Genomic DNA, 15,766 nt, shown 5'->3' with positions numbered 1-15,766 from the left:
AATCAGAACTAAAGTCTTAACGATTATAACTCCAAACAGCTGGGAGAAAAAAAAAAACATGTTTCGAGATTCTAATATCACAATAGCCATAACGCAGACTCGACTGAAATTTATAATGCAATATCAATAATTGATTTATTGCCCAGGTCTATAAAGTGTATGTGTGCTCGTTTTCGTTTGTGTTTGAGCTGCATGGGTGTATAAGGGCGTGACTCTTGTTAGTGCATGGATACTTTAAACGAGCCTGATGATTTTGGGGTTATAAAGAGCAGAGCAGGAGTGGGAACAGTGCTGTGAAGCAGCTTATTTGCATATCAAGCTGAATGGAAACCTTACAGAGGAAAGCCTCCTAAGCCTTCCTGTCATCAGTGGGCTGACAGCCATTGTTCATGGTCCACAGAAGTTTCTCTCGCTCCTTGTCACACGCATATGCACACACACGCACACATTCCGATAAATAATAAGGAAATTAAGTCACTGAAACAAAAAAAGAGCACAATGAAACAAGTGCATGCACGCACACACACACACACACACACACACACACACACACACACACACACACACACACACACACACACACACACACACACACACACACACACACACACACACACACACACACACACACACACACACACACACACACACTGCTGGTAAGAGTAGCTTTGTGGTTGACAGCTATTCAAATTTATGGTTCATTATGATCCACGCTAAGCCAAAAACATCATGATGAAGCAGGTTTTTGACGCACACAATCGCACACACATTGACAGACACACACGTTATGCCAGAAGCCATAACTCAACCCGTGTTGCTGCAGGATGAAGGCTTTTTAATATAAAGCTATAAGATGGGAGAGAGCTGAGTCACAAAGAAATGACTAAGGAGGTTTTTCCCATGCCAAACGCACGCACGCACGCACGCACGCACGCACGCATGCACGCACGCACGCACGCACGCACAGGACAGTATTGTGTGTCTGTCAAAGATGGAGAGCTATTGTCGAACTGACCTTCATCCCCATAATCATCCCTACTGGCTTTGCTCTCTACTTGTTGGAATAAAGTTTTTGGGGTGATTTAAAAGTCCCCCAAAATGCATACTTGGATGAATTACATCTGCTGGCAATAGCTCTTGACCCCAATTTGCTTCTTAAGGAACATAATAGACGGATGACTGTGAGAGGCAAAATGGGAAACCGGTGTTAAAAGACAAAGCATAAAGCCTGAGGCGTGTGGTGGCCATTTGAACTGGGGCTGCCATCGTTTTGAGTGAGCTCAACAATGTGTTCCAAATACCACTGGAAGGAGATGTTTGTGTGTGCGAAAGTTCAACATTAAGTCTCAGGTTAAAGTTGCAAAAATTGTCATCATGGGCGATGCAATGTGTCACACAGGCCTGTGAACTTTACTCAGGAAAAAAGGCTGAGCTACGAGTACAGGTCAACACCAAACCGATGACATTTTACACATGAATAGAAAATACAAAATATAAAGTGCTGAATTACAAATATTAGCACCAAATCTGGAAAACACCGAGGCTGATTCACTGTATTGTATTGGATGTTGCCCCATCTTCAAGGAGCACAGTGATAAAACATTATTTGGAAATATAATCCAAACGTACCAATGCAAAAATAACAACCTTTGTCCTCTGGTGTCAAGCTGTTCTAGTGGTTGCTTTGTCAAAGGTCATAACACTCTCACGGCCTCAAGACCACGTCTTTGACTTAAAACACACACAGGCCATTAAAAGTTATGGAGGACAGCTGTTCTCAAAAGCCAGAGGCAACAGATTTAATGTGTCGGCCATTTAAGCTGAGCCCAATGTGCTTGACAAAAACCTTCAGTCATCTCTTTTTTTTCACAACTCTCGTCCGCAGAGCGATGTGTCCGTTAAGCGTGAACTCTTTCGTGAGTGAGGTTTATAGATACGCTTTTAATGGCTGCCAAGAAAAGTTTCATCTCCCAAATGTGGCCTTCATATCACTTATGCGAATGCACTGAAAAACTGTTTAAAAGCAAATATCCATTAAAGCACGGGGAAAGGGAGAAAACAAAAAAAAACATACAGCCACAAGTGCACCTATAAACGGCTTCCGGCTTTTGAAATAGTAAAAAATTCTAAGTCCAACTTAAAAAGAAAAAGTTACTGTATTTGGTCTGATTCAGGCAAAACCGTGGATCATGGCCTTGAGCTGTTGCATCGTGTCAAGGCCCACAGAACCTACACAGAACACCTAACTCTTCATCGGGTGCACGATGACGAGTTAGCAGCACATGCTGCCTTTCCCCCGGAATCTAATCTCAGCAAGACGGCTCAGCAGAGTTACATTTACTCTCATTGCTGGAACAAAGGTTTTTTTCTTTCTTTTTTTTAGTGAAGGAAGTGAAGTTGATTAATAATTTGGTGAAACCCTTGAAGAAACAAGATGTCCGCTCAGCTCTGCAGCGCAGCAGGACTTCGGGACCAAGATCAGGATAATTTCACATATCGCGTGCTCTCAAAAATTACATACATGTGAAACTGTGGTGCAAAGGCACAGTACACCATAGATCAATGTTCTGCCTTGTTTTTAATCTATTTCTTTGAATGGAGTGACATGAACATAATCATTTCTTTGATCCAACATTTAAATGGTGTTTTGATGATAATAATAAAGCCAAGAAACAATTGTGATTGTGGGAGCAGTTTACATTCCCCTGTTGAAATGTTTTTTTTTTCACGAGATGGTTCTGGGATGGTGGTTAAAAAAAAAAAAAAGTCACTCTGGAGCCCTGAAATAAATCCTCCAAATGACCCTCTGCATTACTGTAAGTGAGCATTCACACGTTCCCACATGCACACACACACACACACACACACACACACACACACACACACACACACACACACACACACACACACACACACACACACACACACACACACACACACACACACACACACACACACACACACACACACACACACTCACAGTGTGATCTGAAGGTCGCTGTGCTCGGGCTGAACATGTCAGTGGTTTTCCAGCGGGTGAATACTCTCCTGCTTTCGAAGGCTGTGTGGATTCTCAATGACATCCCTTTATGTCAGATTAAAATTACAGTGGTTATTTGCTGTGGGCGGTCCAGTGCGACTTATTTTCTGCGGGGTAAGAGGGCAATGGAATGCACAACAGCAAAAAGAAATGAGCAGAGATTTGAGCTGTTTAATGCAAATATATTGGTCCGGGTCTTGGCGTGCTGCTGCAGGCACACCCAATTAACAATCGGAGCTTGGCTAAAAACGATCTGGGTTTATGCACTCGGGCATGACCAATCGAGCATCGTGCAAAGAACTTACTTTTTATAATTTTGTATAGTAGCTGGTATCAGCAACCCAGTTTGAACCGCTACAGTAAATTGGGATGGGTGACGTTTAGATATATACAGTATACACCAATCTGCCATAACATCCTGGACACAGGACCTTTAGGGGTGTCCTGTGGTCTTGGGACATTGGGACATCCTTTACATCCTTTGAGTCCTTTGGGACCTGTGGGTTTTGTGTCCGGGGGCCTCCATGGATCTGGCTTCTTCTCGTCTTCTACATGCTTGACCGGATTAGTATCTGGGGAGTTTAGAGCCCGGGCTCTTTGTCTTGTTCTTCCAGCTGCTCCTTTCTGAGAACTTTTTGCAGCGTGGCGGCGGCACACTGTCCTGCTGGGTGATGCTGCTGCCAGCTGGGAGACACGCCTTCGTGGGTGTCTGGTGAGTGCCTGGTCCGCAACAATGTTTTGGTTGGTGGTTTATGTCAAAGTAACACCCAGATGAATGCTAGGACCTGAGGTTTCCCACTAGAATGTTGCATTACAACGAGATAATCAATCGTAGTTTTGATGTTGAGACTGTGATGGACCATCACTCGATGTTTTGACAGATTGCTCACGTTTTCAGCCCTTACATGCAAAAGACTTGTTGCACTTTGTGGCAACGAGAATTGTCAGCATCGATTCCAGTGAAGTATAACCACACATTTCAATATTTTGTCCTCTCTGCCATTGTGACAAAAGGATCAATACCGTAATCAGAAATAAAGTTGGTGAGATCAAACGTGCATGATAGATACAGTTTCTGAAGCGATAATAAATAGATAATCTTTTTTCTTAAATTCTCCAGTGCCGAGAGGAAAACCGACAATGTTGCCCCTTTTTTTTTTTTTTACGAGTAGGGTTTTAATAAGTTAGCACAAGCTCTGTTTAACACTGGGTTTCGGGATCCATCCCTGACAGTAAATATGTTTTGTGCAAAATGTTGCAATATAGATTGGTACAAAATAAGGATCATATATAAAAAGAAATTAAAAAACATGTTCACCATTACTAATGGATGGTGATGAAGTTATTCTTTTAAATTAAACATTTTGTCTGTCACAAGAAATATTTTCATTTTGCGTGCATACATGATCATTTGATTTGTGCTTCACTGTGATGTCTGATTGAAAGGTGCAGCGTGAATTAAATTTTTTCATTTTGTGCCGACAGATATACATATATTAAAGCTGAGTTATTGGCAGGTGGAATTAGCGTTTGAAGCTAAAAACAAACACAAGAAAGCCTGGCACAGATGGCCACTGTATCATTTGGTCCAAGGACGAAAACAGATGCACGGCCTAACATTTAGAGCGGGGACAATTTGAACAAATAAAAGAAGAAACTTGTGACGAAAATGAACAAGACCGCAGCGCATCGGTGGATCAGGAGAGCTGAGACGAACAAAGACAGAAGAATGACTTTAAAGAATCATGAGAACAAGGGAAAAACTGTGGATTTGTTGGGGGATTTTAGTTAAATTATTGAATGAAAGGTTTGAAGTGTGACAGCTGAATTCAGAAGACATTATAAAACTGCAGATGCATTATTTAAGTTTTGGTTATTGTGAATCCCGGGGCCATCAGTTGCCGAGCCAACAAGCAGACTACTATACTGCTTTTTTGAAACTTTGCACTCAACACTGTCCAACTATGTCTGAACTATGATTGCATTTTTCAATATATATATATATATCAGAGAAGAATGATGACGTCTACGGCACAACGGCAGAAGAGTGTAGTGCAGTTCACGTCTGAGAACGGCTTATGTTGGTCCTGTATTGGGCTGCTGACCTGTCCAGACTGTACCCTGCCCCTTGGCGAGAGGCGGACCCTTAAAGGATAAGCGGTATAGAAAATTGGGTGGATGTTTTTGAAGAAGCAAATCTCATGGTTTAGAGAGCTGTCTGCACGAATGCCTGGCCTAGAGTCACAGTATTGAATAACAATTCAATAATAATCCCAAACTGTGTTTGTATTATTTCAGAACCTCGTGTTGACTCCAAACTAAGCAGTCCAAGATCTAAAATAAATCCAGGCCAAGGGTTGCAAATTCAAGCCGAATGAAATAAGTTTGTCTAAAGTCTCAGCAAAGACTGGGCGTGGTAAATAATATGGCGTTGGCAAAAGTGAAACTGGGAGAAATAGATATGTACAGTGAAGCAGTTTTTTTTTTTTCTTAGCCAACTGTACTGACAAGCATCTGCTCTGGTGGTAAGTTCTAGAGAAGAAAGATCCTCTTTTCCCTGCTGTGTGTCGGCACTCTCAAACATCAAATCAACGAGACGCATGCCACCAAGTCTCTTTCTCTTCGTCTTATAAGTCATCACGTGGCAACCGTTTTTCACCCTGCTCTCACTTCTTTCCTGAAATCCTTCTTTTCTCTCGCATTCAATTTGCTTCTGACTCAGCCACTCCTTTCCTGTCACCTCGCAGTTTTACCTCACTATTTCTCCATCACCCTCCTAACATTTCATTGCCTTTTATAGACTTTTTGCATGCTGTACTTATTGATGAACACAAGACAAGAGTTCATAATTTCATTTTTGTTTGCTGACCTTTTGTTTGAACCCAAACATTTTTCATTTGAGCACATATATTGGAACATATGACTGACAGATGTTTCTTGTTGCCCAGGTGTTGCCTTCTAGATCCATTGATACACATTTAATAGCTCTGAATGTCTACTCTTGGTTTTTGACCTGTGGTTTCACCTGTGAAAACTGCATTTGATGTTAAAATGGGCTAAACAACTCTATGAGAGAGCTCTCTATGGTAGAAAAGTGAGCCACTCTAAAGGTGAGAAGGGGCGAACTGCAGCTCACCAAGTTCATTTAGAAAAAGTCTGGGGCTGCGTTGTCGTATGGACGGGCAAAAACGAGACGTTTTGAAACGATGATGCGGTCACCTGCACTCGCTTCGTGATTGGTTCTTATGAGTCATGACTACACTACCAGCAATGAAGGCATAAACTTTTTGTATATAAATAAAGTATGACAACGTGAATCTCTGTGAAATATTTTGCCGCATGAGAACATAAACATACACATACAGTATGTATATGTAATGTGTGTCTCAATGTGCTGAAAATTGATTTGACCTTTCAATCACTACATAATTGAACATCTCTGTAAATATTGCCACATACAGAACGAGTACCATGATATTATTTTTTCTTATTTGTTTTGGTGCACTTGGTGATACTATAATCTGAAACATAAATAAATAGAAGAAGTTTTGTTCTTAAAATGAAATATAAATGATATGAACTGAAAACAAACCAACAAAAAATACAACAAAGATATCCTCTCACTGCTATGTGTGCTCTATCTGGTCGAATTTCATAACCGTTTATATTTTTTATCAACTAACATAAAAAAAGTGAACACGTGACATAATTAACTTGGGCCAAGGATGTTTCATCTCATCTTGCACACCCCCTGAGTAAAACGACCAGAAAAAAAAAAGTTTGCTCAATAACTGTCTACTCATGGCAAATTCATGCTGTGGATGAAAACAACATGAATCATTGCAGAATTTTTATTCTTTAAAGCAAGAGTTTAAACAACCTCGGGATGCAAGCAAAAATCCTCCTTTGGGCCAGCAAGGCTGTAATGGCTGACAGCCAAAAACTCTTTCTTTATAAGATCATACATTTTTCATCACAGAAACACTTTGAACCCAAGTGTGGCGGATCATTTCAATGGACTTCTGCCGTTCTTAGTGTCACTCAAGAACGGCAAAGTGCTGATTCGGGCTTCTCTGAACGAGCACATATTTTAAAAACAGCAAAAACAAATGCTCAAATCAGTGAATAGGGATTTAACAAGGTGCACAGTTGATACATGGACATTCATATATGCCACAGTCACACATTCACAGAAAAAAAAAAATGATATTCCAAATATATTTGGTTTCATATTCTGGTCTTTCCTCCCGACCCCCAAAGGGAAATCATTACTTCCAGCCTTCTAAATATGCATGTGATTAATTATGCATCTTGTTATCACTGGCTAATCTGCATAGGACTCTCATGTATAAAGTCCCTTTCATTACCATTCAGAAGGCCATCTCACAGGTGTGCTGGGTAAACACACAACTCATTGCTGATGATGATGAAAAAGCGTGTGCACAAAAAAAAAAAAAGCCAAGTTAATAAACAGGACTGGAAGCACACACAGAGTGTTTAAACAAGCACGGACGCACAAGTGTGCTCACTCAAGTGTTTAGAATCCTAATATACAAGCGCGCTCGCGGACACTACAAGTGGACACCCACCAGGAGGCAGACACATGATCCAACCCCGCTGACAGGAGGTCCAGGTTTACCTCATGCGGCCGCCGGTTTGGTCTGTGCCAACTCATTAAGAACACAGCTGGCCGTAAGGCTTAGAGTGGGGCAAGACCACAGGGGTCCTCCGACGGGTGCCTGATTAGATTATCAATGTTCAAGCATTTGAAAAGCTCATCGTGAGAACATGTATGTATAAATTTGTTAAAAAGACACAGCCTCAACTGACTGAAGAGTGTACGAGCATCTGTACAGTACGGTGTCAAGTGTATGTGCAGGGAGTAGCTCCTTTCTTAACACTTGATTTTAATTCTACAGATCGTACAAGAGAAATTTGGCAACAAGAAAGGTTGGGGACTGATAATTAGCTCTGGCATCATTCAAATTCAAATACTTTTTAAAAAAAAAGGTGGGGGGGGGGGGAGACGACTCACCCAGGTTCCATTTGAGTCCGGTGGTGATTGTTTGGCACGGTCCACCTACTGGGATGAGGCTGCACCAGTCCCCCTCCAGGCCTGTGTTCACTCCTAGTCTGTGGCTGCCCTGCTGACACAACATAAATGAATAAATAAAAATTAAAAGGAAAGAATGAGTATTTATCTGCATAAATGTGCCTGTGCGTGTGCGTGTGCGTGTGCGTGTGTTTGTGTATGCATGACAGAGGCAATTACAGGCAGTAACAATAATAAAATTAAAACAGAAAGTAAATGTGGAGCAAGACCTCTTAAACTCTTTCAACTCCAAATGAGAACCACAGCTTCTCCACCCAGGGAACAAAGCTCATTAAAATAAATTATTGCTCTTGTCAAAGCTTCAACCCACTTTCAGTTCCAACCCACACTTAAAAAGGATACCTTGGCACACTCTCCTTTTCACAGGGAGTCAAAATATTTTTTTTTAGGGAGTCAAAATATTTTTTTTTATGCAGCAACCATCTTTTCACCTGAGAAAAAGCTACAGTAGGTGCACTGCCATGAAATGAACACCTTCACTTGAGGTCAATGGGAAGTACTACCATAGCACATCTCAGTAGTTTAGAATTTAAATATCCTTTAGTCATGGGGAGCATGCTTCACAGTGTTAATTTTTATTTTTATTTCCAATGGTCTCTATAGCAGTACAGTGGAGTCTTTTTAGTGAAGTGCTGCACAGAGAAAATATACACAAACAACATTTTGAAAACGAGGGGTTGGTAGAAAAGAGGAAGAGCACCGCATATTGAAGGCTCAAGGTCAAACAATGACACGGCTCTGAATGCACTGGTTATAATAAAAGTCTGACGCCGGATCTGCCACTGCAGGCTAACAGCACCATGTATCCCACAAAGACAAAGAGCGCAGAGACAGGCACACAGTCAATTAAGAGTTTGAAGTCTTGAAGGTTTGACGTGTTTGAAGCAGAGCTTCCTTTTGCTCGGCTTCCTGGGGCCGCTGGGCCAGAGGGAAGGAATGATGGGGAAAATATTAAGCATTAGAGCTTTTGGCATTCAGGAAACATCCCCCAGGTTGTTTTTCTATATATAAACACAGTCTATGTGTGTAATTGTCTGAGACAGTGTATGAAGGATCGGGAAAACAAATGCATGTGCACCCACAAATGAACAAACATGTTTGCAGATCAAGAGGACGCGCTGCTGAGAGTAAGAATGAGTTTGTGAGGCTACCTCGTAAACTGCGATAGCAACTTTTTAAACTGAAATATAGAAAAAGAAGATGAATATAATTGCAGCTCAGGGGGAGCTGAATTTTTTTTAATTGCTGGGAGATGGTCTGGGCAAATCTAATGCAGTGCTCAAGATAATATAATATAATAATTCTTTATTAGCCCCACTATGGGGAAATTTGCTGTGTTACAGAGAGGGGGATGGTAAAAATATGAAACATCAGTAAAAAAGTCATAAAGAACTAATCATGCACACGAGAAAATAAAAAAAATATATAGTGTAAACAGAATGTATACAGAATACATACTTTGATATCCATTAAAGGCTGAAGAGTTAGGAAACAATGTAACCCATTCATATAATTTGTCAGTACTTATTGTTATAGATTATTTAGTCCAACCTGATGGATACTTGAACATGAATTTACAAATATATATTATTTTTTATAAAGCTGTATTTAAAAAAAGACTCTAAGGCTGCCACGTTATTGATGCTAGCAATTAAAGTGAATATGTTTTGTAGATGCTGTGATATGCGAACAGGCTTATGTGCATATAATAGAGAATAATGGAATAAGGAGCATAAAACAAAACTAGAATCTAAAGTCACGCTACATACCCTTTGAGGCCAAAATATTAAAATCAGCATGCTAACATGCTCCTAATGAGGGAGAGGGAGATTTATTAAAATATTTAATAACACAATCAAGAATACAGTACCTATATATGAATGTCTTCAATTTCCTGTAATGTTACATAAGCATTCAATTGGGACTTAAAATAATTCCTAAAGGTCATTATCATCAATATCTGTAAAAGTACTTTTATGTAGATGCTCTTCTACTTTACAAGAAAACACGTAATTATTACAAGTCAATAAGTTTTTCTTTTCTGATTCCAACTTTCCATTCGGCGTCTTGCATTCATTACGCCATATTACCTGTTGCAGTGCAGACCATCTGTGGTGCTTTGTGGTGCTTTGGCCCTTGTTGCTAACTAGCTCCGGTGCAGCGGAACATACCACAGGTATCACACTTTATCATTTAAATCAGCTCTGAAATTTCACTGCTCAAAAGGGCATCAGGTAAACAAGCTTGTAGATATGACCGGTGAGTGAGTGTGTGTGTGTGTGTGTGTGTGTGTGTGTGTGTGTGTGTGTGTGTGTGTGCGTGTGTGTGTGTGTGTGCGTGTGCTTATAGAGTGATTTATAGCACGGATTGGGCTGACACAGCGCTGTGCATTGTCTGTCCCACAGGGACATGGGTTTTTCTTAAGCTTCTTCAGGGGGCTGGGGTGCTAAGCGGAGGAAACGTGGCTCTGCCTGGCCCTTCGACCGAGACTCAATGAAGCAGACACCAAGAGAAAAACAAACAAAACAGATGAACTCAGCACTAGTATTTTTCTTTTCCTTTTTTTTATCAGATCCCAACTGAGTATATTTAGCATCACTTTGGGACCCATACAGATTAAAACATCCTCGTTTTATGTAGGGAGTGTAAATAAACAAGCCCGCAGCCCTCGCAGTGTCCCTAATTTAATAAAAGAAATGGGAATTATGCAATGCCCCGAGCCAACTATAGAGAACACAAGACTTCTATTTCCCAAAGATAGGAGAGTTACACTTTGATGCCTCATTTGGAAAACAAAAGCTAAAACAAACAGGCTCAACCCTGAGACACACACATGTTAAGATTTATTCAGGAACGAAGAAATAGGGTCACTTTTTATCAATTGTGCAGGTTTAATGAGAAACTGCATTAGTAAGTACAAGCTTAAGGCTATATAGGCTCAATTTACAGGTGACGCTATCCCCCAAATTTGCAAAAGGACATAGCTTGTTAGCTACCTCTGGTCTTGATTTGTTTGTTTGTGTATAGAACGTGAAAATCCACGCATGCATTGATTGTATCACCAAATCCTGAAACTACGCACGTTAACAGAGCCGTGATTGCACGAAAGTGTGGGTGGTGAGGATATTTGGCAAAAGTTGTAAACACTGAAATTACAGATGTAAATTGAACGAGTAGCACGGGGCCTTTCGGAAGGTTGCGTTCACCTTCATGTTCAGACGTCTGCGTTCATCAGTTGCCCGCGACTTGGCGCTGCGTTGAAAAACGAGCTTAATTTACCCTCACTGAAGTGAGATTAATTGGAGGTGTCGAGGTATGAAGCAGCAAATGACAACACGCCTTTGGAATAATGACAAGATGTGGGAAGGGAGCGCGTGAGCAAACAAGTTTACATACTTCAGCGTATTACAAGGTGCCATCAGGAAGTGTGACAGTTAGCTGTTTGTCCGGAAGATCTCACAAATAAACAACACGGGGGGGGAGGTTATAAAGAAAGAGCAGTGCATTTCCCAAATGGAGGCTGCTCAGCCCACTTGTAAATTCAATCAACTGAGGTGCATGAGAAAGTGGCTGGCATAGAGGAAAAACAATTTGGGAGCAAAAGAGACTCTCTCTCTCTCTCTCTCTCTCTTGCACAACGGCAAATTGGGGCACCATAAGAGCAGAGCGGAGAGTGTGTGTGTGTGTGTGTGTGTGTGTGTGTGTGTGTGTGTGTGTGTGTGCACGTGCGTGTGCATGTGTTTGAAGTGATTACTTAACAAAGTGTTCAACACTGCAATCAAGGTGGAAGCAGAACAAGGCAAAGAAGAGACAACAGAAAATGAAGAGACAGACTGGGAGAGGGTTGATTAGAAGCGGTAGGAAATTTAAGCGCGGGAGAGCAGCATGTATTTTTTGGTACGGTGAAAATATACACTGTGGCTCTGTCTATGTGCGTGTGTAAGTGTGTGCAGTTGTCCTCTGCAAGACGTTAGATCGATAAAGGCACAACATTTTCCGTTTCATACAACATGAAATGCTGGGAAGCGACAACCACGTTATTCACAGTATCTCTATGCATACAAGTGAAGGCCGTGTTACTGTGTGTTTACAATGCACTCACGGGTCTGAGTAGATATGCCAGGCTTGTCCCCTGTACCATCAACACGGGCAGCTGTGTCATGTGCAGAGCATGGTGGAGTGTCTCCACAGATGCCATGGTCTGGTCAAATCTGCCTGCCAGACCACCCAGAGTCACTATGGCGTCCACCTGGAAAGAAACACAGAGTTTAATAAGTAACAGAGAAAACATCCCAGTTTGTTTTCCTGGCAGGATTCTGCTGAAGTGAAGGGGGAAGACACTTTTCCATCTCATGGTTAAGTGATTTAGCTGGCTGCTGAAAGAGAAATGAAAAAAACAACAACAATTTGTTTTGTTTTTTTCCCCCTGCATGCACTTGTATTCAAATATTACTCATTGCCTGATGGAAGCCATAATTCTGGGAACATGAATGCTAATATTATTGCTTTACAAATGGATGGATTGCACGAAACATGAAGTAAGTCCCACTCATGACTACTTGGTTATGGCTATTTGAATTTAATGTGTAATACGAGAATCGCCATAAAAGTTTACAGCGTTGCTCAGAGAGGGTGTGGAATAGACTGAAACAAGATGAATTTGGCAACAAATTGCTGGAGAGGAGGATGCATGAGGCTTTATGACAATAAGGCACCACCTTCAGCAAAAAACAATAATCATTTATTTTCATACATTTTTGCTGAAATACGTTGAGCAGTTATTGAGATATCGAGAGACAAAAACAAAACAAAAATGGGTCCAACACATAAACTCATTTGTAAAGTTGAAGCACAAGTCTGGTGTAATAAGAAGCATCGTCTGTGTAGCCAAAAACTTCTGTGTTATGAGGCCCATAGTTGTCCATAAACCATTAAAAACACACAAGTGAGCCACAATATTTCACCGGGTGGCTTGTTCCTTTATTACAGTACAACGGACACAGGCGCTGTATTTTATTTTCAGTCAATCCCACATGCAGTACACCCTTGCCATTAATACTCACGGGCTCGCCGATGAAAACCCACAGTGACACTGCTGTTACAGGAAATGGCTTTGTTTAAAAAAGTATATATATATATATGTCTATCTCTCTATCTCGGTTACATGGTTTTACAATTCCAATTGGTGGTAAAGAATGAGAGCCACAGACATGCTGGGAAATAATCAAGAGATGGACAAATGCTTTATTAGCTTTGGTCACAACAACAAAACCCATTGGGACCATTAAGTTTTGAACAGAGCGCCTATCAAAGAAAGACAATGGAGGACAGATTAACAATTAGGCGCCAAACAATGAATTCAGGGCCGTTGACACTGAGGGTAAAAAACACCCGTCTCTTATTTTAAGAGGTGGACATGTTACCAGCAAAAAAGTGGATTAATTAAAAAACCAACACCATTACCTGCAACCTCCGAGCTAAAATAGGGTTCATTTTTTCACTTTGAGCCAGCAGTTTGCTCGAGTATAATATTTACAGCTCTCAGCAGTTATATCCTCATACAAAGTCCCCAAGCAGTCAGGCACCGGTGCTGACAGCTGTAACACCCAACAGAGTCTAAAGGGCAGAGGCGCTGACACAGGCTGACAACTGACAGTCACGCCGGTACGGAAAAAAACATATCAACCAAACACACACTCGCCAAACTTGAGTGTTTTTTCACTCGAACCGTGCACTGTAAATAAATAAAACAGAATGTAGGAGGTAAAGTTATTTCCTATTGCCCTTGCTGCTGTTGGCAATTATTGCTGGAGCCGCAGCAAAACCTCAGCGGAGTGTTAGCAGCCAATAGTGTATAAATTACTTCTGTTTAAAAATGTCTCACTTTCAGAACTTACTAATCTTATCACCATAGCTACTGATCAGTCAGATCATATCCGCCACTTTTAATTTACTACAGTAACAGATGTGTGAATGTTATATATATATTTTTTAATTCGCATGTATAAGTGGATATGCATGCATTAACTCGTTTTTAAACCACAGAACGAGAAAGTCCTGCAGTGTCGTTTAGCCAAATGCATTTGCGTTTTCTCCTCGGCTCCTTACATGAAGACTATTTACCGAACTGAGTGTGACATAACTCACTCCCTGCCTCAGGAGATGAAGTAAAAAGCGAAACCAAGTGCAGAGGCTGAGGTTATTTCAACATCTGTCTCACAGCCTCATATGCAGCGGCATCGGCGAAGCTGTAAACAACAACAACTCCCCTCCCTGAGAGAGAAATTGCTGTAGCAACAATTTTTTTTTGTAAATGATAAAAATGTGAAACTCACTGCACTTATCAGTTGCTCAGGTGGGAACAAACATAAAAATGTATTCCAAAATATTTCCTCTCTTAACCAGGTCTTATATGGAAAGGATGGCGTATCACAAACAAAATGACAAGACAATACATTAATCTCTCTCAGTACTTTGCAACTTCTATACTCTGTGCGCCACTCAGCCCAGAGCCCGTTCACTCCGACAAAATACTCGAAAAGCCTCCGAAATTTCTTCAAACGGCTGTGTGCTGTAGTTTTTTTGCGAGTATTCCTCAAAACATTTGGAGCCTTGTTTACAGCACCAAGTGTGACTCATTGATGGAGGTCTACGGCACTACATCAACCTTTGGTAAAAACAACAATACCTTCGTAACTAGAATGAAATTGTTTTTGAAACAATTTTTTGTTTTCTAAAATTTGTTTCAAACATGACAACAACAAAATTGCCAACGTTTCCTCATGCTGTCCTGCAGCTCCTCTTTCCAGCCTATGTCTGAAACGCTTGTTTTAGCTCTTGTCTCCCCCTCCCGATAAAGCACAGTCTGCTCTGATTGGCCAGCTGGCCGACTCTGTTGTGATTGGTCAACTGCTTCCAGAGCGTGTAGGAAGTTCTCTCGCTCTCGCTTTGCCCAGTTATGTTGGGGGCCGCGCCAGACTAGTCGCTAGACATGGTGACTCAGCCTGTTACTGAAGCTCCTGACGAGGCGTTTCAGGAGCAGTGTTTTTTTCTGTCGGGGAGAGAAGCTGCCTTCACAGTGGACTTTCCGCTAATTAAACTTGCAGACCTTTTATATACACAAATAAACCTATAACACACTAGAGGAAAGGAAAAAAAATCTGAAAAAGCGTAATATGTCAAAGCTTAATTTTAGGATCTCTTATCTTTAATATGGGGATGCTCTTTTAACCATCCATCAAAACTGAGTTCATCTCTGTTATCCGTCCCACCTTTTTTCACAGGTTCACCGAAACTCATTTTTACAGACCAGAATGGAAAGGACCAAAGCTGCTACCAGGGACAGGAGTGAAAAAGAGGGTAAACAGTGTCAGAGTGTGAGTCAGTTCAAAATCCGAAGCAAGTCACCAGAAGCTCCAAGAGAGGACAGAATCCCGAGAGTATAAAGAGCAATGACTCGTGAATCTCACGACGGAATGAAGAAAACTTGACAAGCTGGCTCTTCCCATTCAGCTGCATTGCCTCCTGATTGGCCGGGGGAACCAGAGCGAGCAATATTCACTCGCAAATCAACACATCCATCCATCTTCTTTTTTTTGGGGGGGAGTGAAAAT

General features: G+C 41.2%; 1 protein-coding gene across 2 annotated transcripts in view; it reads right to left on the bottom strand.

Moving 5' to 3' along the window:
- Positions 1-15,766, bottom strand: part of tpk1 (thiamin pyrophosphokinase 1) — a 61,169-nt gene that overhangs the window by 10,618 nt on the left and 34,785 nt on the right. For both annotated transcript variants that reach the window (XM_035618901.2, XM_035618902.2), the window contains exons 7-8: positions 12,256-12,402; positions 8,076-8,184 (exon numbers count right to left, since the gene is read on the bottom strand). In XM_035618901.2, coding sequence (XP_035474794.1) covers positions 8,076-8,184; positions 12,256-12,402 — 256 coding nt within the window. The remainder of the gene's footprint in view (positions 1-8,075; positions 8,185-12,255; positions 12,403-15,766) is intronic.

The sequence above is a fragment of the Scophthalmus maximus genome, chromosome 21, assembly GCF_022379125.1.
Source record: "Scophthalmus maximus strain ysfricsl-2021 chromosome 21, ASM2237912v1, whole genome shotgun sequence".
Taxonomy (NCBI): Eukaryota; Metazoa; Chordata; class Actinopteri; order Pleuronectiformes; family Scophthalmidae; genus Scophthalmus; species Scophthalmus maximus.
Note: the sequence above shows the minus strand (reverse complement) of the source record. Positions and strands in the feature narration are given on the sequence as shown.